Source organism: Pituophis catenifer, unplaced genomic scaffold, assembly GCF_029215685.1.
Source record: "Pituophis catenifer annectens isolate HBS135680 unplaced genomic scaffold, rPitCat1.0.hap2 SCAF_1, whole genome shotgun sequence".
NCBI lineage: Eukaryota > Metazoa > Chordata > Lepidosauria > Squamata > Colubridae > Pituophis > Pituophis catenifer.
The window spans coordinates 171317276-171342002 of record NW_027256881.1 but is presented as its reverse complement, the minus strand read 5'-3'; the positions used below and the strand labels follow the sequence as shown (position 1 = coordinate 171342002).

Sequence of the window (24727 nt, the reverse complement as noted above, 5' to 3'; positions counted from 1 at the left end):
TTAACAGAAGCGATAAAAAGACAAAAAAATGGGAAAGTACCTGGACCAGACAGCCTACCAGCAGAATTATACAAAATGTTACAAGAAGTGATGAGCGATGCTGGAATTATTTAATGAACTCTTAATGAAGGCTAAAATGCCAGATTCATGGAGGGAGGCCTATGTGACACCTATTCCCAAAGAAGATACAGATTTACAATTAATAAAAAACCATAGACCGATTTCGTTATTAAATGTGGTGTCAGCGTCTCAGAACTGACATAGAAAAGGGAGGAGAAGCCTGAACTTTATAAGACCTTTGCCTCAATAATGGCAAACAGATTAAAAAGACTGTTAAATGAACTTATTCATACAGATGGATTCCTACCTAAAAGGCAAATTAGAGACAATATGAGGGTAATTTTGGATACTTTGAAGTATTACGAGACACATTCATAAAGACAAAGGGCGATGATGTTTTTAGATGCTCAAAAAGCTTTTGACAATGTGAATTGGCAATTCATGACAGAACAATTGCAGAGAATGGACTTCGGGGAGAGATTTATAAATACAGTAAAAACGATTTATGACACCCAATCTGCTAAGATAATGATAAATGGAGAAATGACAGAGAACGTTTAAATTATGAAGGGTACTAGACAAGGATGGCCTCTATCACCATTATTGTTTATTCTGACTTTAGAAGTACTGAATAGAAATATTAGGCGAGATAAAGAGATAAAGGGAATGAAAATTTAAAAAGAGGAATACAAATTGCAAGCATTTGCGGATGATCTAGTATTCATTTTGGAGGAACCACAAACTACAGGACCAAAATTATTTGCTCAAATAGAGAACTATGGAAAAGTGTCTGGACTGAAAATAAATAAAGAAAAAACAAAAATTTTGGTTAAAAGTATTACAGAAAAACAGAAAAGAGAGATAGAAGAGACATTAGACATACAAGTGGTGAAAAAAGTTAAATACTTAGGAATATATTTGACTTCAAGATGTGCAACGATTAAAGAACACAATTATTATAGACTTAAAGAACAGATTGAAAAAGACTTGGAGAAATGGAAGAATCTTCAATTGTCATTCATGGGAAGGATAGCAATCATAAAGATGAATATATTACCAAGATTATTGTTTTTATTTCAGACAATACCAATAAAAATTGAAAAGACTTATTTTCAATATTTAAATAAGGTAATAAGGAAATTTATATGTCAAGCTAAAAAAGCAAGAATAAGTTTAAAAATGCTTCAGGATACGACATTACGAGGAGGATTTGGACTCCCAAACTGGGAATTGTATTACCAAGCAGCAGCATTGACATGGTTGAAAGAATGGATTGAACTAAGGGCATCTTACAATGCTTTTAAGCAATAGCCTTCATACTTTTGTATATACCTGCTTAGTAGGGCTTTTTTTTTTTGGCCCCCCCTAAGTGGTGTTCTATTTTATACAAAGTCAGCTTATTGCCCCCAAAAACCGGGTCCTCATTTTACCTACCTCGGAAGGATGGAAGGCTGAGCCTGAGCCTGGTGAGAATTGAACTCGCAGTAATTGCAGGCAGCTGGCAGCTAAATACTACTTTAACAGTAGTTTAGTCCACTGCGCTACCAGGCTCATTCATTCATTCATTCATTCATTCATTCATAAATAAATAAATAAATAAACAAACAAACAAACAAAACAAACAATGGAAATCTTCATTCACCCAAACATTTTTAATTTTGAAAATATTGTTAGATATAAAGATTTGTTAACAGATAAGGTGGAATTTAAAGGAAACAAGAACTGGAAGAACAGGGAATTGAAATGGACTGGTATATGTATATGCAAATACAAACAAACTTAGAGAAGACTGAGCTTGATAAGATACTCATGGGAACAGAGGATAAATTAATTTTAAAATGTTACAATTTTTTACGAAATATAGAACTAGAGGAAGAACAAGAAAAGAAACAATGATAGCCTGGGCAAAAAATTTTGGATATTCAATTGAATTGGATAAATGGCAACAACTATGAGAAACAAATTATAAATTAACAATGTCCACTGCATACAAGGAAAATCAATAGAAAATGTTTTATAGATGGCATATGCCCCCTGAGAAACTGGCAAAAATGTTTAAAGATAAATCAGTTAAATGTTGGAAATGCCATCAGTTACCAGGTTCATATTACCACGTGATGGACATGCCCTGAAGCAAAAAGCTATTGAAATAAAATTAAGTTATGGGTGGAGGAAATTATACAACAACGTATAGACTTAAAACCAGAACTATTCCTATTGAGTATCTTACCAGAGAAAATTAGTAAAGATTATATATATGTATATGTAATAACAGCTTGCCAGACATTTTGGGTTCCTAAAAACCCAAAACCCATGGCGTTCCGGATTTGTTTCAAGGTGCTGGTGCTTACCTATAAAGCCCTTCATGGCTTAGGCCCGTGGTACTTGCAGGACCATCTCCTGCCGTTCTCCCATCGTCCCATGCGCTCTCACAGAGTGGGCCTCCTCAGGGTGTCGGCCAAACAATGTTGGCTGACGGCCCCCAGGAGGAGAGCGTTCTCTCTGGGAGCCCCGACCCTCTGGAATGGATTGCCCACCGAGCTCAGGACAGCCCCCGACCTCCTTTCCTTCCGTCGCGAGCTGAAGATGTGGCTCTTCCGTCAACTCAACTGATCCGTTTGGATGTACACTGTTATAATTTTAAACTGTTTTAATTGGGGTGTTGATTTTAATTTTTTTAATTGTGATTTGTATTGGAAATTGTCATTTTGTAAGCCGCCTTGAGTCCCTCAGGAGAAAGGCAGCATATAAATTGCAATAATAAATAAATAAATAAATAAATAAATAAATAAATAAATAAATAAATAAATAAATAAATAAATAAATAAATAACCTGCACCTGGCCAGGAAGCAATTTTGGTGGCCCAAAATGAAAGCAGAGGTGGAGAATTATGTAAAATGTTGCACCACACGTGCTGCCAAGAAGAGACCCAGGAAACTCTGCAGACTCCTCCAACAAGTGGCAAATCCAAGCCAACCCTGGGAGAAAATTGCCATGGAATTCATAGTCGAGCTCCCAGAGAGTGGCGGGAACACGGTCATTTGGACAGTGATTGACTTATTCTCAAAAAAGCCCACTTTACTGCCTGCTCAGGTCCACACACAGCTTGGAAATTAGCTAGGATGTTCATAAGGTAAATATACAGGCTGAATGGAGTGCCCCACAGAATTATTTCCGATAGAGAGGTCCAGTTTACCACAAAATTCTGGAGGGAGTTCCTGAGGGCTATAGGGTCCACACAGGGGCTTAGCTCGGCTTTTCATCTGAGCACGAACAGGGTGGCTGAATGAACAACCACCATGGTAGAGCAATATTTGAGATGCTACCAGCAATCTAATTGGGCAGACTTGGTACCAGAAGTAGCTACCTACAACAACACAGTGCACAGTAGCACTGGTCTGGCCCCTTTCCAGGTCACCAGCGGCATGGAGTTCATCCCCATGCCTGAATTACTCTGGGAACCGCCAGCATCTATATCCCTGAGTGAATGGATGGAATCACTGAAGCAGGATTGGGAAAATACGAAGCGCGCCTTAGTAGAAGCGGCAAAGTCCACATAGGACAGGAAGCTCTGCAATTGCCTCCTAGTTTGGGGAGGGGCCGACTCTAGTACTGCCTTTACTTTTTCTGGGCCCATTTCCACTCCTTTGTTTGATATACGGTAATCCAGCTAATCAATCTTATCTTGGTGAAATTCACACTTGGAAAGCTTTGCGTACAGTTTAGCAGCTCAGAGCCTTTCAAGGACAGCCTGCACCAATTTTATATATTCCTCCATAGTTTCTGTGTATATTAAAATGTCACTCTAATACACCAACATTCCCTTGTACAAATAGTCATGCAGCACCTCATTGATCAAGTCCATGAACATCAAGGGGGCCCCCTGTAGAAGCAGCTAGCAGCTCCAGTAAGCACTAGAGCTCAGGGGAAGAAGGAACCTTAGATTCCAAATGAACTGTGTGAGAAGCTTAAAGACGCACTAAAGGTTGATGAATGGCTTACTACTCATAACAATGACTGCACCATGCGCAATAGACTGGCTTGGGTTGGAGACAAATTATAAGTGCCCTGAAGCTTGAGGAGCACCATTTTAAAGGATGCTCATGATTCTAAGTCAGTAGGACATTTTAGATTTGTAAAAGCCCTGCACTTGGTTAAGAGGCAGTTTTGGTGGCCTTACTTGAAGAAAGACATTGAAAGCTATGTGGTTGGGGGAACCGGAAGCGTCGTGGCGAAATAGAAATGTTAATAAATGATGCAAATAAGAATAAAACAATACATGTAATAAAATAGAAGAAAGATATTGTTAAGGGTTGGAAGGTTATACTAGCAAAGGATTTAAGATAAAAATGGAAAAAGTTGAAATACATTGTTAATAATTAACAGATAAGGGGAATTTTGAAAAAATAAATGAAAGAAAAGTCGGGGTTGCCTGGACACCATAGTGGAAAATAGAAAATAGAAAATAAATACAGCAATAGAGAGAGACGAAAGAAGAGTAGAGGGAAGGAAGGGAAAGTAGAGAAGGAGTAGGAGAAGAGGGAAGAAGAAAGTAGAAAGTAGAAAGGAAAGAAGGGAGGGAGATGGAAGAAATTGAGAAGAAGAAAGATTGCTGTACAATAAAAAAGATGAAATGGAAGAAAGGCAACCCCGAACATGCATATATGCACTAGGATAAAGAATGAGTTATTTAAAAATAAAAGAGAATAAATATGAGTTAAAACAGAAAAATTAGAATTAGAGGATGAATAAAGATGTTATTTATACAAATAAGCATAGAAAATTTAAGACATGATCAAAAAATGGGAAAAGGAAATTTTGGCAAAAATTGTAACTGAGTAAAATGTATTTGAATATGTTAAATTGTATAAATTATGATATGGCCGATACTCTGAAAATTGGGGGGGGAGGAGATCAATAAAACTTGATTCAAAAAAAAAAAGAAAGCTATGTGGCCAGCTGTCCAATTTGTGCAGCGGCAAAGAGACCATCAGGGAAGCCCACAGGGCTTTTACAGACTGTGGCCAGCTCCTAGGTACAGTGGAAAGAAATATCTATGGACTTTATTGTGGAATTATCTGAAAGTAGGGGAAATACTGTTATTTGGGTTGTTATCTATCTTTTTTCAAAACAGGTGCCCTTTGTTCCCTGCCTTAAGATTCCCTCTACAAGATGCTAGCTAAACTTTTTGTACGACATGTGTATAGTTTGCACAGTGTGCCTGAGCGCATTAATTCAGATAGAGGAATGCAATTTGCATCACAGTTTTGGTGGGGATTTTTGAAGCTGCTGGGAACCGCCCAGGACTTAAGCTCCTCCCATCACCCCAAACTGGGTGTGTGAGAGAACCAACTCTACCCTGGAACAGTACCACAGATGCTACATTAATTACCAACAGGACAATTGGGCTGACCTTTTGCCTTTTGCAGAGGTAGCATATAACAATTCTGTGCACAGTAGCACAGGATTAACCTCATTTAAAATGGCCTCCAGGCAGGACTTTGTAGCTATGCCAGAGCTGCCTCAAGAGAAACCACATGTACCCTCCTAAGCCGAGTAAATAGCCCAACTGCAGAACACTTGGCCAGTTGCCCATAAGGCACTGGAGGAGACATATCAGGTACATAAGAAACAAGCTGACAAAAAAATGTGTGAAGCCAAAAGATTTTAACGTAGGTGACAGAGTTTACCTCACTATGAAATACTTAAGTCCACAAACGGAATATATCTCAATGCCCACGGAAATTTTGTATTAAAGAATATCACCTGATGTACAACCCCCATATGTGGAGTCTCATGTATTTTGGATATAATTTTCAGCCTAAAGCACTGCAGAACCTATTTGTGTGAAACAGCAGAACATATTTGTGTAAAAGACAGACTAGAAATAAAAATTAAAATAAGTAAGAAAATAGTAAGAGAAAACCTGTCTGACCTTGATGAATATAAATCACAGGACCTGATGGATTGCATCCCAGAGTTCTGAAAGAGCTGTTCTTTCATATCTTTAAAAAAAACTTGGACTGGAGAACTACCAGAGGATTGGAAAAAAGCTGATGTGGTTCCCATCTTCAGAAAAGGAAAAACCAGACCCAGGAAACCACAGCCTAAATCAATACCTGGGAACATACTGGAAAAAATAATCAAAAAACAGATCTGTGGACATCTAGAAACAAAGTTATAACTATAACTATAGCCAGCACAGGTTTGTTAAAAATAGATCATGCCAAACCAATCTTATTTCATTCTTTGACAAAGTGACTAAATTAGTAGATCAGCGAAATGCTGTGGACATTGTATGATTTCAGCAAGGCATTTGAAAAACTAGACTACAATCTACTTCTTGGTAAGCTACCATGTTTTCCCAATAATAAGATGTCTTATATTTTTTTGAACCCTGAAATAAGCGCGTGGCCTTCTTGCCATGCGCTCAAAAGCCCGATTGGGCTTATTATCGGGGGGGGGGGGGAGGTAAGGTAGAAAAATGGACTAGACAGCATCACCACCAGATGCATTTGTAACTGGCTAACAAACCATACTCAATGAGTAGTCCTTAATGGTACCACATCCACATGGGGGGAAGCAAGCAGTAGGGTACCACAAGGTTCTGTCTTAGGTCCAGTACTCTTCAATATCTTCATAAATGACTTAGATGAGAGACTAGAAGGAAAACTCATTGAATTTGCAGATTACACTAAACTGGCAGGAATAGCCAACACTCCAGAAGACAAGCTCAGGATCCAAAAATATCTTTTTTTTTTTTTTTATTGAAAAGTTTTACAAAAAGTTTACATATTCCCCCCCCCTTCCCTACCTCAACCTCCCCCCTCCCCCCTCCCCTTCCCAGAACAAATTACAGGATATAAACTTCAACAATCATAATCAATCCTAATCTAAACAATTATGACATTTCACATCTCTTGTTTCTTCAATTCCCTAATTACCCGCCTAGCTTTATTACTTAAAGACACACTAAATATCTATATAATCATTCATAACCTATCTGCTTGGCAAGAGACGAACAGATAACATATCGAGGAAAAGAAATAATAATTCTAAAACAGATACCAAGAAGAGTTCGGGAGATGAGAAAGGAATACAGATTTTTGACCATACAGTTGAACAAAAGAAAGATACTATTCAGGTGGCTCCTCCCAGAAGGGATGCTAATAACCTGGCAAGGAAGAAAAATTAAAATAGAAAGTTTGAGTACAGCACAAGATTTCCTTGACCAGCTGAGAGGCGTGGAAGAAGAGCAGGGTAGCAAAGAAGAACTAGAGACAGTAGCAGTGGAGGAGGAAGCCCTACACCAACAGAACACAAACGAAGCAACTGTAGAGGAGAAGACAGAAGAAGAAGAAGAAGAAGAAGAAGAAGAAGAAGAAGAAGAAGAAGAAGAAGAAGAAGAAGAAGAAGAAGAAGAAGAAGAAGAAGAAGAAGCCAAACGGAAGAAAGCAAGACCAGTAAGAGCCATAAGAACAAACAACCAGACAGGGGTATAGAGATGAATGACTTGAAATTAATATCTGTAAATGTCAATGGTCAAAACGACCACAAAAAGAGGAAAAGAATATTAACAAAACTAGGTAAACAAAATGTTGATATAATGTGTCTACAAGAGGTACACATAAAAAAAGAAGAGGGTAAATGTCTAGAATATAAAAAATTTGGTCAAACATTTGTCTCGCTGGCAGAGAAAAAGAAGAGGGGGTGGTAATCTATGTAAAAAAAGGAACTGAAGCAGAGCAAAAGTTTAAAGATACAAAGGGTAGAATCCTCATGATTGAAATTAAGAGAGGGAATTCCAAGGTATTATTAGTGGGCATTTATGCCCCAAATAAAAAACAGGGAGAATTTTTCAAGAAACTTCTTGAACAACTAGTAAAAATGGCATATAATGAAATCTATCTGATAGGGGATTTTAATGGCATCGTGGACTCGGAGAAGGACCACAAGAGCAATAAAGTAAAAAAAAATAAAAGGACAAACTTACCGAGAGCTTTTTCCGATTTAGTTGATGAATTAGACCTAATTGATATTTGGCGTACCCTGCACCCAAACGACAGGCAATATACCTTCTTTTCAAATGCACAAAAGTCGTGGTCTAGAATTGACATGTCATGGGTTAGCAGGAATTTAGGGTTAGAAATTGGAACGGCTGTAATCAACCCGAACGATTGGGCAGACCATAACCCAATAGAAATTAGATGGAAGTCTGTACAGAGAAAGTACCAACGGCGGTGGAGGTTTAATGCTAAACTACTGGGCGATAGAGACTGTATACAAAAACTCAAAGAAGAAATAAATTTCTTTTTCAAGGAAAATGAAAATAAGGGCACATCCCGCGCAATAGTATGGGATACTATGAAGGCTTACCTGAGAGGAGTCGTGATTTCATATACCGTACATAAAAACAAAGAAGAAAGGAAGATCCTGGAAGATTATTTAAATCACATAAGAGAATCAGAAAGAAAACTTCAAGATAACCCAGAAGATGAAGTAGCCAAAGAAAATTGGATGATGTGGAAGCACAAAGTAAATATCATGGAGCAAGAAGAACTGGCACAAAGAATGAAAAGAACGAAACAATATCTTTTTGAGAATACTAACAAATCGGGCAGGTGGCTGGCCTATAAATTAAAAAAGGAAAATGAAAAGGGTATAATTCATATCTTAGAAGACTCTAAGGGCAAGCTATTGACTAAAGAGGAAGAAAAATTGGGTAGAGCGAGAGAATATTATGAATCCCTATACAAAGAAGAGGAGGTACCGGATGATAAAATTGAACAATATTTGACAAATGCAGTGCTCCCACAAACAATGGATGAAGAGAAAGATATGCTTAATAGAAAGATCACAATTGAAGAACTAAAAATGGCCCTTTCCAAATTGAAAAATAACAAAGCGCCAGGACCCGATGGATTCCCAGGGGAAATATACAAAATATTAGAAGAAATACTCCAACCGAAATTGCTAGAAATCTTTAATGATGCACTGACAGAATATAAAATCCCAGAATCATGGAAGGAGGCACATGTCACACTTGTGCTGAAAGAAGGTGCCGACCCAAAACAAATTCAAAATTACAGACCAATTTCACTCCTAAATACTGACTATAAATTATTCATGGGCATAATGGCAGAAAGAATGAAAAAGGTACTAAATAATTGGATACACAAAGATCAGAACGGATTCCTTCCGGGGAGGCAAATTAAAGACAATTTGAGAATTGTGCTAGACACCCTAGAGTACTACGAAGAACACCCCGGAAAACAGATGGCCCTAATCTTCGTCGATGCCCAAAAGGCATTTGACAATCTAAATTGGAAATTTATGACTAAACAAATTGAGATTATGAAATTCGGAACAAATTTTGAAATGATGATTAAATCTATCTATAATAATCAAAAGGCGAGCATTCTGGTGAATGGGGACAGGACCAAAACATTCCAAATTAGTAAGGGAGTAAAGCAAGGTTGTCCCCTATCCCCATTATTGTTCATTTTGGCCTTAGAAGTTCTTTTGCAGAAAATTAGATCTAATGAGGAAATAAAAGGATTGAAGATCAGGAAGGAGATTTACAAGACGCAAGCATTTGCAGACGACGTAGCTCTAATTCTCGAAGACCCCATAGAATCGGGACCAAAAGTGCTAGAGGAATTAAGTAAATATGGAGAGGTGGCAGGCTTCATATTGAACAAAACTAAAACCAAAGTATTGATTAAGAATACAACTGAGAATCAGAAAAACGAGATAGAAGAAGTATTAGGACTACAGGTTGCCAAAAAAATTAAATACCTAGGAATTTGGATTACATCAAGATGTTCGACCTTGAAAGACGACAACTACACTCCCCTAATTAGAAAGATGAAACAAGACCTTGACAGATGGAAGAAAATAAGATTATCACTTTTGGGCAAGATAGCCACAATTAAGATGAACATTCTCCCCAGAATATTATTCTTATTCCAAAACATACCGATAAATTTAGATAAAAAGTTTTTTCTAGAACTAGACAAAATCATCAGAGAATTCATATGGAAGGGGAAAAAACCGAGGTTTTCTATCAAAATTTTAAGGGGCAGAAGAGATATAGGTGGATTGGGTCTCCCTGATTGGGAAATATATTACAGGGCAGCTAAGTTAGTCTGGATAAGAGATTGGATTACCCTGGAAAATAAGAGGATTCTTACCCTAGAAGGCCACGATTTGCAAAAAGGGTGGCATGCCCATATTTGGGACGCAGAGAAGAAAAGGAAGACATATTTCCATAGACATAAAATTAGAGACTCATTGATACAAACATGGACCCAGATTAGGCAAAGATATTACAAAAAAATCCCAAATTGGCTCTCAACGATGGAGGCCCTGATCCACCCCAATAGATGGGGGATGGAGAAAATGGGCAGATATAAAGATATCTTAGACGAAGGAGGGAAGCTTAAACCAAATGATACTTTACGAGAGCAAGGAATAATCTTAGATTGGTGGACCTATTCGCAAATAAAATCTAGATATCAGAAAGACAAAGAACAATACGGTTTAGAACTTGGATCAAATGGATTGGATAAAGTCCTGATGGGAACAAATAAAAAGATTCTGGCCAAACTATACTATTATTTATTAGGTGATGAGAAGTCCGAATATATCACAAAGAATCAAATAAATGCATGGGAGAAAAATATAGGGCGTGATATAAACTTTGGGGAATGGGAGGAGGCATGGAACAGGAATCTTAAACTGACTAGAGCGGTGGCCTACAAGGAAAACCATTACAAAATGCTCCATAGATGGTATTTAGCCCCGGCCAGATTAGCAAAGATATATCCTAATATACATCTCAATTGTTGGAAATGTGGCCACGGTCAAGGCACCTTCTTTCACATGTGGTGGACATGCCCGGAAGCGAAAGGATATTGGAATAAGATCAGGAAGTGGTTAGATGAAATAATTGGCGAAGATATTGAATTAACACCAGAGATATTTCTCCTGGGAATGGTAAAGAAGCCATATGGAAAGGAAAAGATACATTTAATGATTCACATGATTACAGCTGCCAGATTGGCATACGCACAGTACTGGAAAGAGAAAACTCAACCAACAGAAGAGCTCACAATTAGGAAAACACTGGAGTGCGCAGAGATGACTAAATTAACCCATGAATTAAATGATGACGAGAAGTCAGTTTACTATATTGTGTGGGAAAGGTGGTACAAGTGGATGCATGATAAAATGAAAGAAAAACTTAAAGGTGTGTTAAATAATGGTTAAAAGTGATTTGAAATATCACCAAGTATTATTTATGTAAATAGTTAAAACACTGCACATCCGATATCAACTGAAAATGATATTACATTTATGTTTTTTACGTTTTTGTTTGTATGTTTTTCTTTTTCTCTGTTTGTAAAAAATCTTAATAAAGTTTCTAAAAAAAAAAAACATATAATATAAACATTAAAATACATTTAAAAGAAAAATTAAATCCAAAATGGCTCCCCAATTTAAAACGCCTTACCCATAACCCTATAATTAAACAAATTTAAAATTTCCACATTTAAAAGGGGGAAGATTTAGGCCAGGCCGGCTTGATGAAATAGAAGAGTTTTAAGTGTGTGGTGGAAGGTGCGCAGATCCAGGATCCTCCGTATCTCCGGGGGGAGCTCGTTCCAGATCGTAGGTGCCCCCACAGAGAAGGCTCTCCCCCTAGGGGCTGACAGCCGACATTGTTTGGCCGACGGCACCTGGAGGAGCCCCTCTCTATGGGAGCGTACTGGCCGGTGGGAGGCTATTGGTGGTAGCAGGCGGTCCCGTAAATAACCAGGTCCTAAGCCATGGAGCGCTTTAAAGTGATAACCAGAACCTTGAAGCGCATCCGGAAGACCACCGGGAGCCAGTGCAGCTCGCGCAGGAGAGGTGTTACATGGGAACTCCACGTCGCTCCCATAACCACCCGCGCGGCCGCACTCTGCGCCAGTTGGAGCCTCCGAGTGCACCTCAAGGGGAGCCCCATGTAGAGAGCGTTGCAATAGTCCAGCCGAGAGGTAACGAGGGCATGAGTGACTGTGCGTAGGGAGTCCCGATCTAGAAAGGGACGCAACTGGCGGATCAGGCGAACCTGATGAAAAATCCTCCCGGTGGCTTCCGGTTTCCTTGTCTTCGGCGACGGCGGCGCTCTTTGAAGCTCCGCCAGCCCCGCCGCCTGTAGAGCCGCTTCGAGACGAAGAAGCGGCTCGAAAACTTCTAAATCCACAGGATTGAAGAAGGAGAGGTCGCAGGGCACAGGTTGAGCCCCTGTAACCCCCCAGGGAAGTTTCTGGGGAGAGAACAGGCGTGGCTCCCTTCCAACCTGCTGAAACTCCGGGCGACGTGGGACGATTCTGCTTTTGCAGAACAAGCCGACTGCAGGAAACTTAAAGCGAAAGAACCAGCTTTAATTAACAGCGAAACTACTGAATCCTGAAATTTGGAAACGCAAGTATTAGCACTTTGTTGACTTTTCAAATCTGAGAAAATGCGAGTGAGTGAAAGTGCTTTGAAAAAATATGGCGCCTAGCCTCAGAGTTAACGAGCCAGCGAGTGTGGATTGGTGAAGTAACTTTGCTTTGTTACAAAGTTTCCAAGTTGCTACAAAGTTGCCTTGCTTGTTATAAGAGAAACAACTGGGAAATTCTTCCCTTTTCAATATTGGACTTTGCTTTATTTTAACCCTTATTTGATCAAATCTGGGGGACTTTTTTAGAAGTCTTTGTGCAGGAGGGAAAGGAAAAGGAACTTCCCTCTTTAGAAAAACTAGATCACGAGCCAGGATGGCTTCAAAGAAGCAGGAAGGGAAGGAATTAGGGGGGGGATCCCCCACACACAAACAAGAAACGCAACTTCCCTCTGCACAGCAGTTACAGACCCAGAAAAAAAAAGAATTTGATGTGGGAGATTTAAAAGAATTTATTTCTAAAACTTTGGATGATAAATTTCAAAAATCTCAACAGGAGATAGATGATAAACTTCAAAAATCACATCAGGAATTTATGCAGGAAATTAATGAAGTTAAAGACATGGTGAAACAGAATCAAAATAAGGTGACCAAAAAAATATCAGAAGTGGCGTCTGGCCTGGCAGAATTTATTGGGAAAGTTGATTCTAAAGTTGAAGAATTTAAATCAGAAGTTAATGTTAAGATGAAAGACAATGATTATAAATCTGATGAAGTTGACAATAAAATGCAGAGAATTGAAGATGAGATTGTTATGATACAATTTCGGGCGATGGAATTCGCCATATGGCTTCGGGGAATTCGAGAGGAGGAGAGACAGGACTTGAGACAAGTTTGCTCTGAAGCCTTGGCTAAGATTTTACAAGCTAATCCTGATTTGGTATTTCATAAAATAGATAAAATTTACAGAGTTAACTCTTGGGTGGCCAGACAAAGACAATTGCCCAGAGATGTGGTCATATACTTTACTGATAGAGAAATTAGAAATGATATCCTGCAAAAATCTTTTCATACTTCTGTACAAGTGGGGGGTTCGCGACTTGAAATTTTTAAAGAATTACCTCCTAAAATGTTGAAAGCCAGAAAAGAATTTGGTTTTCTTGTTAAGAAATTGAAAAATTTACAGATACCCTTCCGGTGGGACGCACCAGCTGGGATAATTTTTAGATATAAGGGAGAAGGATATCGGTTGAATACCGTGGAGAAGGCACAACACTTTTACAGTACTATTCTTAAGGAAAGAACACCATCTCCACGTACATCTACAGTCTTGGAGATTAAGGAGAGTGAAGAGAGGCAATTGAAAGAACAGTCTAAGCAGGAATTAGAAATAGTGCAAGGTGCAGAAGGAGGTTTTCTGAGTGAGCCCTTGTTGGATTCTTCTCCAATTTTGGATTTGATTCAGTTGACTGAAGTTAAAGATCAACGTATAACTAGAGCTCAATCCAAGCTACTTAAACAAAAGCAACAACAACAACAGGAAAGACAAGACAAGAAGGCAGTTAAGAGTACTGTACAAGAGAGTGGCGCTATGGGAGGAGCGAGATCGAAGCTCTTGGATGAACTTCAAATATATTGCTCTGCGCTCCAGAAAGAGGCTGATGACCTTTAAGTGTCTATCTTGGAATGTCAATATATTTGAAACAATTTAATAATGATATAATATGTTTACAAGAAACGCATATTACAACTCAAGATCAAAAATATTTGATAAACCCAAAACTAGGAGCACATTATATATCTTCAACTTCGCAGAAAAAGAATGGTGTGGTTATTTATGTAAATAAAAAATTAACAGCGAAAGTTATAGAAGCAGATCAAGATGGTAGGTTTGTAGCAATTGAATTGCTCACAGCAAATGGTCAAATTCTTTTGATTGGAATTTATGCTCCCAACCAACAACAGGACTATTTTTATAAGATGTTACATACTAAAATATTGCAATGGGACTATAGATCTATTTTAATTATGGGAGACTGGAATGGAGTAATTGATTCTAAACTAGATAAAAAGAGCTTGGCAAAGTCTAGAATTAGACTACCACAGACTTTTCTTGATATGAAAGAAGATATGGAACTAAAAGATGTTTGGAGAATACATAATCCAAATGAATTGGATTACACTTTCTTTTCTGATAGACATAGATCCTTTTCTAGGATTGATTTTATCCTGTTGTCAAATGATCTACTTGTTAAGACAAAAAGAACAAAGATTTTTCCAAGAACTTTGACTGACCATAGCCCTGTATGGATAGAAATTGAGATGGATAAGGTTGAGAGACGTTCTTGGAGACTAAATGAGAACTTGTTTAGATATGAAAAAAATACAATAGAACTTAAAAAGCATTTGAAAGAATTTTTTGAAATAAATTTGAATAAAGGTACCCCAATTGAAATTGTTTGGGACGCAAGTAAAGCTTATATGAGAGGGGTACTTATCTACATGAATTCTAAACATAGACTGTTCCGACAAAAGAAAAGATCTGAGTTGGAAATGGAAATAAAGAATAAAGAACAGTTACTTATTAAAAACCCAACAGATGAAAGAATACGAAGTGCTATAAAACTTTTGAAAGACCAATTTCAAATGCTTATGGCGGAACAAGTTGCAACAAGCTTACAATACGCGAAGCATAACACATTTTGTAACGCTAATAAACCGGGCAGATGGTTGGCTTACACATTGAGGAAAAAACAAAGTACACGGACTATTGATAGTATTGATATTGGAGGGAAAGAAATCTTTCAACAAAAATTAATTAAAGAAGCTTTTGTGGACTATTATACTAAGCTATATGCTAAAGAAGAGGTGCAGAATGGACTTATAGAAAAATATTTAAATGATAAGAGAGTTACAAAAATTACTGATCAACAAAAGGAAAGAATGAATTATCCTATAACAGAGGAGGAGATAACAGCAGCAATTAAACAGCTAAAAACAGCCAAAGCTCCTGGCACGGATGGTTTGACTGCAGTGTATTACAAAACTTTACAAGCTGAAATGGTGGGACAACTTAGAGATTTATTTTGCAATATTCAACAAGGGGGTAAAATACCCCCATCTTGGACAACTGCTTATATATCTTTGATACCAAAAGAACAAGTTGGTCCTAAAAAACCAGAGAATTACAGACCAATATCTCTTTTGAACACAGACTATAAAATTTATGCGAAGGTATTAGCCAACAGGTTGATGCCAGTAATCCAAAAGGTGATTCATGAGGACCAAGCGGGATTTATTGAGGGCAGATATATGAAGGACAATGTAAGGCAAGTAATAGACTTATTGGAATATCTTGATAAGAATAAACAGATTCCTGCAGTGCTGGTTTTTTTGGATGCAGAGAAGGCCTTTGATAGAGTGGATTGGAATTTTCTACTAAAGACTTTAAAAAAGATGGGCTTTGGGGACCAATTTATACAGGCGATCTCAGCAATTTATCAAGAGCAAAAAGCACAGATTATTATTAATGGAAGTCTGACGACAGAGTTTAAAATTGAAAAAGGAACAAGACAGGGATGTCCGTTGTCCCCACTTTTATTTATTTTAACATTGGAAGTCTTGTTAAATACAATACGGGACTCTAAAATTTTGAAAGGCATAATGATAAGGCAAGAGGATTATAGAATAAAGGCATTTGCAGATGATCTGGTTGTTACCCTATCACAACCTATGGAATCAACAATCTTGATGAAGGACATTATACAAGACTATGGTAGAGTTTCGGGTTTTAGACTGAATTCAAAAAAGACTAAAATGATAGTTAAAAATATGACACAAGATCGCAAACATGAGCTTGAAAGGAGGGCAGGTTTTGAAATTGTACCTAAGGTAAAATATCTTGGAGTTCAGGTTGCAGAATCAAACATGAAATTGTTTCAAAATAATTATGAGGTGTTGTGGCGAGAGGTTCAGAAAGACATGGAGACTTGGAAAAAGCTGCAACTGTCTCTACTTGGAAGAATAGCAGCAGTTAAGATGAACATTTTGCCAAGATTTCTGTTTTTGTTTCAAATGATTCCGGTGCTTAAAAGTGATAAACAACTGAAAGTTTGGCAGTCTGGTGTGAATAAGTTTGTCTGGAACGAGAAGAAGCCGAGAGTGAAATTGAAAATTATGCAAGATGTTCCAGAAAGAGGAGGCCTTAAACTCCCAAACCTACAGTTATATTATGATGCAGCAGCTTTAACTTTAACAAGTGATTGGTTTGGAAGTAAAAAGATTGGAATACTGAATGCAGAAAGCTTTGATCTTGAATTTGGATGGCATGCTTATTTATTTTATGACGACAAAGTAGATAAAGTATTTAAAAGTCATATACTTAGAGACTCTTTGATGAGAGTTTGGAAGAAGCACCGACTCAAATGGGATTACAAAATACCGTTATGGCTGGATCTTGGTCATACTATGTGGAATACAAATATAATGTCACTCGGGGGGTTTTTATATAAAGAGGTTCTTTTCACAGATGCGGGCAGATGGCAGTTGAAGACACTACAGACACTGTTGGATGAAGGAATTAATTTAACTTGGTTACAATATAATCAACTACAATTGAGATGGAAAGAGGACCAAAAAACTGGTATTATGTTGCATGAGGAAGAATTGGTTAGATATATAAGAGAGAAAGGTCCAATGCATATTAAAAGGCTTTATAATGTTTTGCTAGAAAGGGATTCAGAAACTGAATTAGTTAAAGATTGTATGATTAAGTGGGCACAAAATTTTGAAGAACCAGTGATGTTGGAAACATGGGAAAAAATTTGGGTTCAGAATGTTAAATTTACACAGTCGCAGAACCTGAGGGAAAATTTTTATAAAATGTTTTATAGATGGCATTTAGATCCTAAAAAGTTGTCATGTATGTACCCTAATGTTCAGCCAAAATGCTGGAGATGCGAATGTTTGGATGCTACGTATTATCATGTTTGGTGGACCTGTAGGAAAGTTAAGGCTTTTTGGATAAAAATATGGTGGGTCATGCAGAATGTTTTGAAGAAAAAAATTCAATTCTCTCCACAATTGTTTTTATTGGGTATAGTTAAGGGTTTTACACGGGGTGAAATAAAATTAATATTGCATATGATAACAGCAGCAAGATTGTTGATAGGTAAATATTGGAAGAATGAAGCTTTGCCTACTATTGAGGAATGGACTTTGAAGATGGCTAGTTTTGCAGAGATGGCGAAGATTTCAGCATATTTAAAGGATTGTTCACAAGAGACTTATGAATGGGAATGGAAAAGGTGGATAGAATATGTTCAGAACAAATATCAAACTAGAAAGTATCAAATAGCTTTTATTTGAAAATAATGTATTAGAAATATCTTAATGTAAAGAGACAAAGAGTAAAAATTATATAAGGGGAGGGATGGGTTCAGGTTTATATATCAGTGTTATTAGTTATGAGTACATAATAGGGAAGTCTGGGGGGGGAGGGTTAGGGAGGGTTAGGGAGGATGGGAAGTTTGGGGAGGGAGGTGGGGGGGTGAAAAAAAAAAAGGGGTGAAAATGTAATTGTAAAACTTTTGCAATAAAAAAAAAAAAAAAAATCCTCCCGGTCACGGCCGTCAAATGCTCTTCTAAAGACAGCCATGAATCCAGGAGGACGCCCAAGTTGCGAGCCCTATCCGTGGGGGCCAATGATTCGCCCCCAATAGTCAGCGATGGCACCAGCTGACTATATCGGAACATCGGAAACCACAGCCACTCGGTCTTGGATGGGTTGAGCCTGAGCCTGTTCCTCCCCATCCAGATCCGTACGGCCTCCAGGCACTGGGACATCACTTCAAGGGCATTGTTGGGGTGGTCTGGGGTGGAAATGTACAGCTGGGTGTCGTCAGCGTACTGATGGTACTTCACCCAAAACTACAGATGATCTCACCCAACAGCTTTACATAAATGTTGAACAAAAGGGGCGAGAGGACCGATCCCTGCGGCACCCCACATATAAGGGGCCTCGGGGTCGACCTCTGCCCCCCTGTCAACACAGACTGCGACCGGTCAGAGAGAAAGGAGGAGAACCACCTTAGTACGGTGCCTCCCACCCCCAACTCTTCCAACCGGTGCAGCATGATACCATGGTCGATGTTATCAAAAGCCGCTGAGAGATCTAACAGGACCAGGACAGAGGAGCAATCCCTGTCCCGAGCCCTCCAGAGATCATCAACCACCGCGACCAATGCCGTTTCCATGCTGTACCCAGACCTGAAACCCAACTGGAACGGATCCAGATACGACGCTTCATCCAGGGAAGCTGTCCCGCAACCACACTTTCAACATCCTTCGCTACAAAACGAAGGTTGGAGACTGGACGATAATTAGCCAATATTGCCGGGTACAGGGAAGGCTTCTTGAGGAGGGGCCTCACCACCACCTCCTTAAGGGCGGCGGGGAGGACACCCTCACCCAGTGAAGCATTTATAATCCCCTGGAGCCAGCTTCGCGTCACCTCCCGGGAAGCCAGCACTAACCAGGAGGGACACGGGTCCAACAAACATGTCGTCGCGTTCAATCTACCCGGAATCCTGTCCACGTCATCTGGGGTCACAGGATCAAACTCATCCCAGATAACAGTCTCAAGACCTGCCTCCATCACCCCTGCTGGATCTACCCAATCAGAGTCCAGACCTTCCCGAATCTGAGTGATTTTGTCATGCAGATACTGAACAAAATCCTCGGCTCTTCCCTCCAAGGGGTCCTCCCGCACTTCCTGGTGGAGCAGGGAGCGGGTCACCCTAAACAGGGCGGCCAGGCGATTATCTGATGACGCAATAAGAGCAGCAAAATGAGCACATTAGGTAATTCCTAATATGAGATCTTACCAGTGTCCAGTCCGATTCAGAAAGACTAGCCCTCCAACTACTCTATAGGCGTCTTTTCCTGCGCTTCATCTCCCTCAACTCCTCGGTGAACCAAGGAGCCAGGCGAGATCGGCGCCGGGTCAGAGGCCGCAAAGGCACGACCCGATCCAGAGCTCCAGCGGCCGCCCTATCCCAGGCGGCCACTAGGTCTCCAGCCGAGGCGTGAGCCAGAACCTCAGGAATTGGCCCAAGCTCCGTCTGGAACCTATCTGGTTCCATCAGGCGCCTGGGGTGGTACCATCTTATCGGTTCCGCCTCCCTGCGGCGGGGTGCCGCGGTTCAAAGGTCAAGGTGAAGGAAAGAGTGATCCGACCATGACAAGGGCTCGATGACTATATCCCCTATCTCAAGATCACTCAACCACTGTCCAGAGACAAAAACCAGGTCTAGTGTGTTTCCCCTTGTGTGTGTAGGGTCATGAATTAGCTGGGTCAGGTCCATGGCCGTCATGGAAGCCATGAACGAAATGAAAATGAAATATATCTCTGTTTCTCTTCACCTCTTGGCAGCCTACCTGGGGAGAAGGGCTTCTCAAACGAATAAAGGTTATACCTTCTTGTAACACCATTGCCTTCATTGACAACATGTTGATTAATGGGTCATTTCTTCACGTTTTCACAGAATTCAATAGAATCAGATATTGTAAGTTGAATCATGGACTACCAGAAGGATTAGTGCTATGCCCTGGACTTTTTAACTTGTACATCCATGACCTGCCTGAAGCTGTTTTTAAGAAGAGATTAGATAACTATTTGTCTGAAATAGTATAGAATCTCCTGCTTGAGTGGAGGGTTGGACTGGAGGACTTCCAGCATCCTTTCCAACTCTATTATTCTGTTCCATTATTCTTTCTATGATCATGTGCATTCATCCCATCAAGCCCAAAGAAAGTCTGGAATGGAATAGGACCAGTGGTAAAATCCAATTTTTTTTACTACCGGTTCTGTGAGCATGGCTTGGTGGGTGTGGCTTGGTAGGCGTGGCAGGGGAAGGATACTGCAAAATCCCCATTCCCACCCCACTCTGGGGCCAGCCAGAGGTGGTATTTACCAGTTATCCAAACTACTCAAAATTTCCACTACCAGTCCTCTGAACTGCTCAAAATGTCCGCTACCAGTTCTCCAGAACCTGTCAGAACTGCTGGATTTCACCCCTGTACAGGACCATGATGGCGAACTTGTGGCACACATGCCAGACATGGCATGCAGAGCCCTCTCTATGGGCACACATGCCATCGCCCAGCCCAGCTCCAATCGCATTTCTCGAGCGTGTTTTATTCAATCAATTCCAACTTCTCGCGAAAGAAAGATCTCACGAAGTTGGAATTGAGTGAACTTTTTCACTCACGCACTTCACAATGGGGGTGGAGGGGTCCATCCTCCTCCTGAAGCCCATTATGACTGTGGCTCCCTGTCACCCTGTCGCAGCAGAGGGATGAAAGAGCTGTCACCCTGTCATGGCGATGGGTGGAGCCTTAGTGCAGGCCTCTACACTTGCCTTTGCATGGCAACAGGATTCCGTCTTCATCGTGGTACATTTGCTGTTGCCACCAGCAAAGAGGGCTGGAAGAGAACAGCGGGGATGAATCTTGCGGGGTGGGGGCCATCCCCCAAGCCTGGCCTTCCTCCTCCTTGGAGGCGAGGCCAAGAAAATGAAGGGGGCAGCATGGGGAAGCGCTCCCCTCCCCCGGCTGAGCACTGAGCACAAAAGCCCAGTGGGGTGTTTGTGTGGCTGGCCCAACAGACGTGCACCCATTGACAAGTCAGACGGTGAAGAGGCCTGGCCCGGCTCTTGCAGCGGGACACTGTTCGGCACCTCCAGACACAAGCTACCGCCTTTGCAATGCATTGCGCCTTTGAGGAACCCGGGCAGCAATGGCTGCGACCGTGGGAGGGGGCAGCGGAGACGTTAGGGCTGCTACCCCCACTTCTCAGCAAGCCGGGCTTAGAGGAGCATGGAGAGTTGCGGGCCGGGCGCTGGAGGGTCAGAAGGCACACACCAACGTCGCCCAAACATGTGTTTCCAGCATGCACTCCTCTGTCCCAAAGTGGGATTGAGTGGAGGGGAGGTAGGGGGTCTTGTAGGAGGAGAAGCCTGGCTGGCTTTCCTTTTGGCATGGGGCAGAGGGAAAACCCAATAAAAATCCAATTTCCCCCAATAAATGGGGAAAATAAAGGCCCGGCGGTCCAAAAAGGGGGGTGGTAGTCTGTTTGTCGGAAGATTGGTTAGGAAATCAGTTGAAATCTGGGCTGGAGGCTATTCAGAGAGGGATCTGCCTGGATCTCTTCTTCCCTCCCCCTTAGATTCCCCCCTCGCGACTTTTTTCCCCAGCCTTGTTTTAAGGGGAGGAGGAAGCAAGGTGGGACAATAGTAGCTAAAAGGCTGCAAGGAGGGTTAGGGTTTATTAAAGACAGAAATGGGGAAAAGATGCCATTCCTTTCCCAAGGACCCAGGGAAAGTGGAATAAAAATAGGTGTGTGTGTGTGTGTGTGTGTGTGTGTGTGTGTTTGTGTAAAAATAAAACCCCGGGATAGCTTCAGCCACAAACAACAGCTGCTGTTATTTTTGCTGAGAGCTTCTAAGCTACACAGCATTCTTTAATAAACACTAACAATAAGAAACCATAATATACAGGATTAAAGGGAGGAAGGTGAAATCAGGAGGAGGGAGGGAGGGAAGGAAGGAAGGAAGGAAGGAACGAAGGAAGGGAGGAAGGAAGGAAGGGAGGAAGGAAGGAAGGAAGGAAGGAAGGAAGGAAGGAAGGAAGGAAGGAAGGAAGGAAGGAAGGAAGGAAGGAAGGAAAAAGGAGAAAGGAAGGAATAAGGATGTGATGGCTCTCCAGAGGCTACTGCACTACACTCCCATAATTCCTGAGTTGTGCTGTTAAAGAAATCCAGTGCCACCAGGGAGAAGTCAAGTTGTGAAAGTGATTGAAATTCCTCACAAAAGCTCATTATTGAGGTTAAATTGCCATGTTGGCACTTTGTGATAAATAAGTGGGTTTTGGGCTGCAGTTTGGGCACTCAGTCCCTAAAAGGTTTGCCATCACTGGTATACGATCTCCTGCCATGGGCAAGAGGTTGGACTAGAAGACCTTCAAGGTCCCTTCCAACCCTGTTATTCTATGTTCTATGTTTCTCAGAAATTTATCTGTGCTAATGCTATCAATCTCACAATCCAAAGAACCAACCAGTGATGCAGAGGATGCCCTTTCTCAAGATCTCCAGAAGCTCAAAGACTACTTCAAAAAATGGCACCTCCAAGCAAACCTAATAAAAACAGATAGCCACATTCCACCCAGTGGAGGTATTCAAATTTTTTTCCTACCGGTTCTGTAAGCATGGCTTGGGGGGTTCATGTGACTGAGTGGGCGTGGCCAACTTGACATCACTCACAGCACACCCAGTCACATGACACACACCCCACCAAGCCAACACCCACAGAACCTGGTAGGAAAAAAATTGAACTTAGAGCTATTGCAGTCTTTCTTTCTACCTATTTTCTGCCCAGGCCTGGCCTAATCTGTCAAAGGCCTCCTCCTGCATGCCGCCCGTTCTCCCTTCGCCTGTCATACGCATTGCCCCGTGTCCCATCCTTCAGAGGCCCCGGCCCTAACCCCACTTCCTCCTCCACAACCGTCTCTTTGGGCTTACCTTCCTCCTGCGACGGCTGGTGGCAGAGAGGAAGGCAAGCCAGGGCTGAGACGTTGCCGCTGGGCTCCCCACCAGCTCACATCTCGCCCCCCCTTGTTGCGAGGTGCCCCACTTCCTCCCCCACAACCTCCTCTTTCTTCGGGCTTACCTTCTTCCCATGGCAACTGGTGGCAGAGGGGAAGGCAAGCTCTCTTTTTCAGTGCACCTGCGAGAAGCCTCCCAGCCTCCGCCTCTTTGCCAATTGCTTCCCAGCACCGGCAGGTGGTTGGAGACCGCCAAAAATTACCAGAGGTCTTGAATGCGCCAAAAAAGCTGCTGCAGTGCCGTTGCCGCCCTGTCCTTCGCGCCAGCTGCGCACGCACATCCCATTGCTTGCTGCGCCAGAGGGACTTGCCCGGGCAAGTCCCTCCGCTCTGGCACAGCAGGCAATTGGGTGACAAATGACAATATGCATCCTGATGCCACAGCTGAAGCCTTCTCCTTATATATATGCATCAAATGTCATAATGAAATGTGCAGTTTCTGTTTTGATGCACATGTTGTCACTTGCCCTCTTTCTCCTCTTCTGTGGAAGCCTAGATTACCAAATGTGGAAGCCTAGAACCCACCCCAGATTATTTTGATGAGTGCAAAACTAGGCAGAAGCCACATAAAATATGCTTACTTTGTTTCAGGTAAGATAGTATTAGTTAGAGCTCTGCCTTAGTTCTCTAATTCTAGGATTTCCAAACTGAGACATAGAGCTATCTAACTTGGATTACATGAAGGCTGGGTTAACAACCAACTAGGGAAAAGTAATAGATCGGTTGTCTTCTGCACTGTACAAATGAAAAGAAAAACACAGGAAATAGAACAGAAGCAAGCAGTTTAATGTGGTGGTAAGGATGTAGATAAGCATTAAGTCATAGAGGTTCCTTTGTAGCCGAATTCTTACTGTTTGCAGCAGCCTAAAATTACTGGCATAGTCATGGTAGTAACCCCTTATAGTATATAGCTCTAAACATGAAATGTGAGGATGCTAAGCATTGTTAAGATGCCGAGTTGATGATCCGCAAACTCGAGTTCGAGACCCGAAGACTGCTGCATGACACAGTGAGCTTCCGTCATTTACTCCAGCTCCTGCCAACCTAGAAGTTCTAAAGTGTGCAATAGCAAAGTAGATAGATAGATACTACTTCAGTGGGCACATTAACGGGGATATGAAAGGAGTCCCCACTGGGCATTCCTCTGGGCAACGGTGATATCATCAACTAATCCTTTCAACCTTGAAGCGCCTTGGTGCTTCTGACATGAACATGAAAGGAATCAACTTACCAACAGGATCACATTTCCATCTCCCCCGACCTTGGCCAAAACATGTACAGTTCAGCATGTGTCCTTCTTCGTGACGTTTGTGAAAAGTCTGATTAACGTCATATGTGATCCCATCAACTATACACTGATCTATTTCAAGAGAGAACATATCTGTATCATTGGTTACTTTGAACAAATAATGGCTGTAACTTTGCACAGCTGCATATTTTTTTCCACTCAGTTTACCAATATCTCTCATGAATGAAATAGTTTGTGTTTTTTCCATATTCAAAAAGCTTTCAGCAAAAAAGTCATATAAAGCAAGGATGTCATATAAAGTATTTAAAAAGTTAATTATGATGTACAT

General features: G+C 41.0%; 1 protein-coding gene across 7 annotated transcripts in view; it reads right to left on the bottom strand.

Moving 5' to 3' along the window:
- FN1 (fibronectin 1) overlaps positions 1-24727 on the bottom strand; it is a 222038-nt gene that overhangs the window by 157399 nt on the left and 39912 nt on the right. For all 7 annotated transcript variants that reach the window (XM_070933190.1, XM_070933183.1, XM_070933184.1 and 4 more), the window contains exon 12: positions 24382-24510. In XM_070933190.1, coding sequence (XP_070789291.1) covers positions 24382-24510 — 129 coding nt within the window. The remainder of the gene's footprint in view (positions 1-24381; positions 24511-24727) is intronic.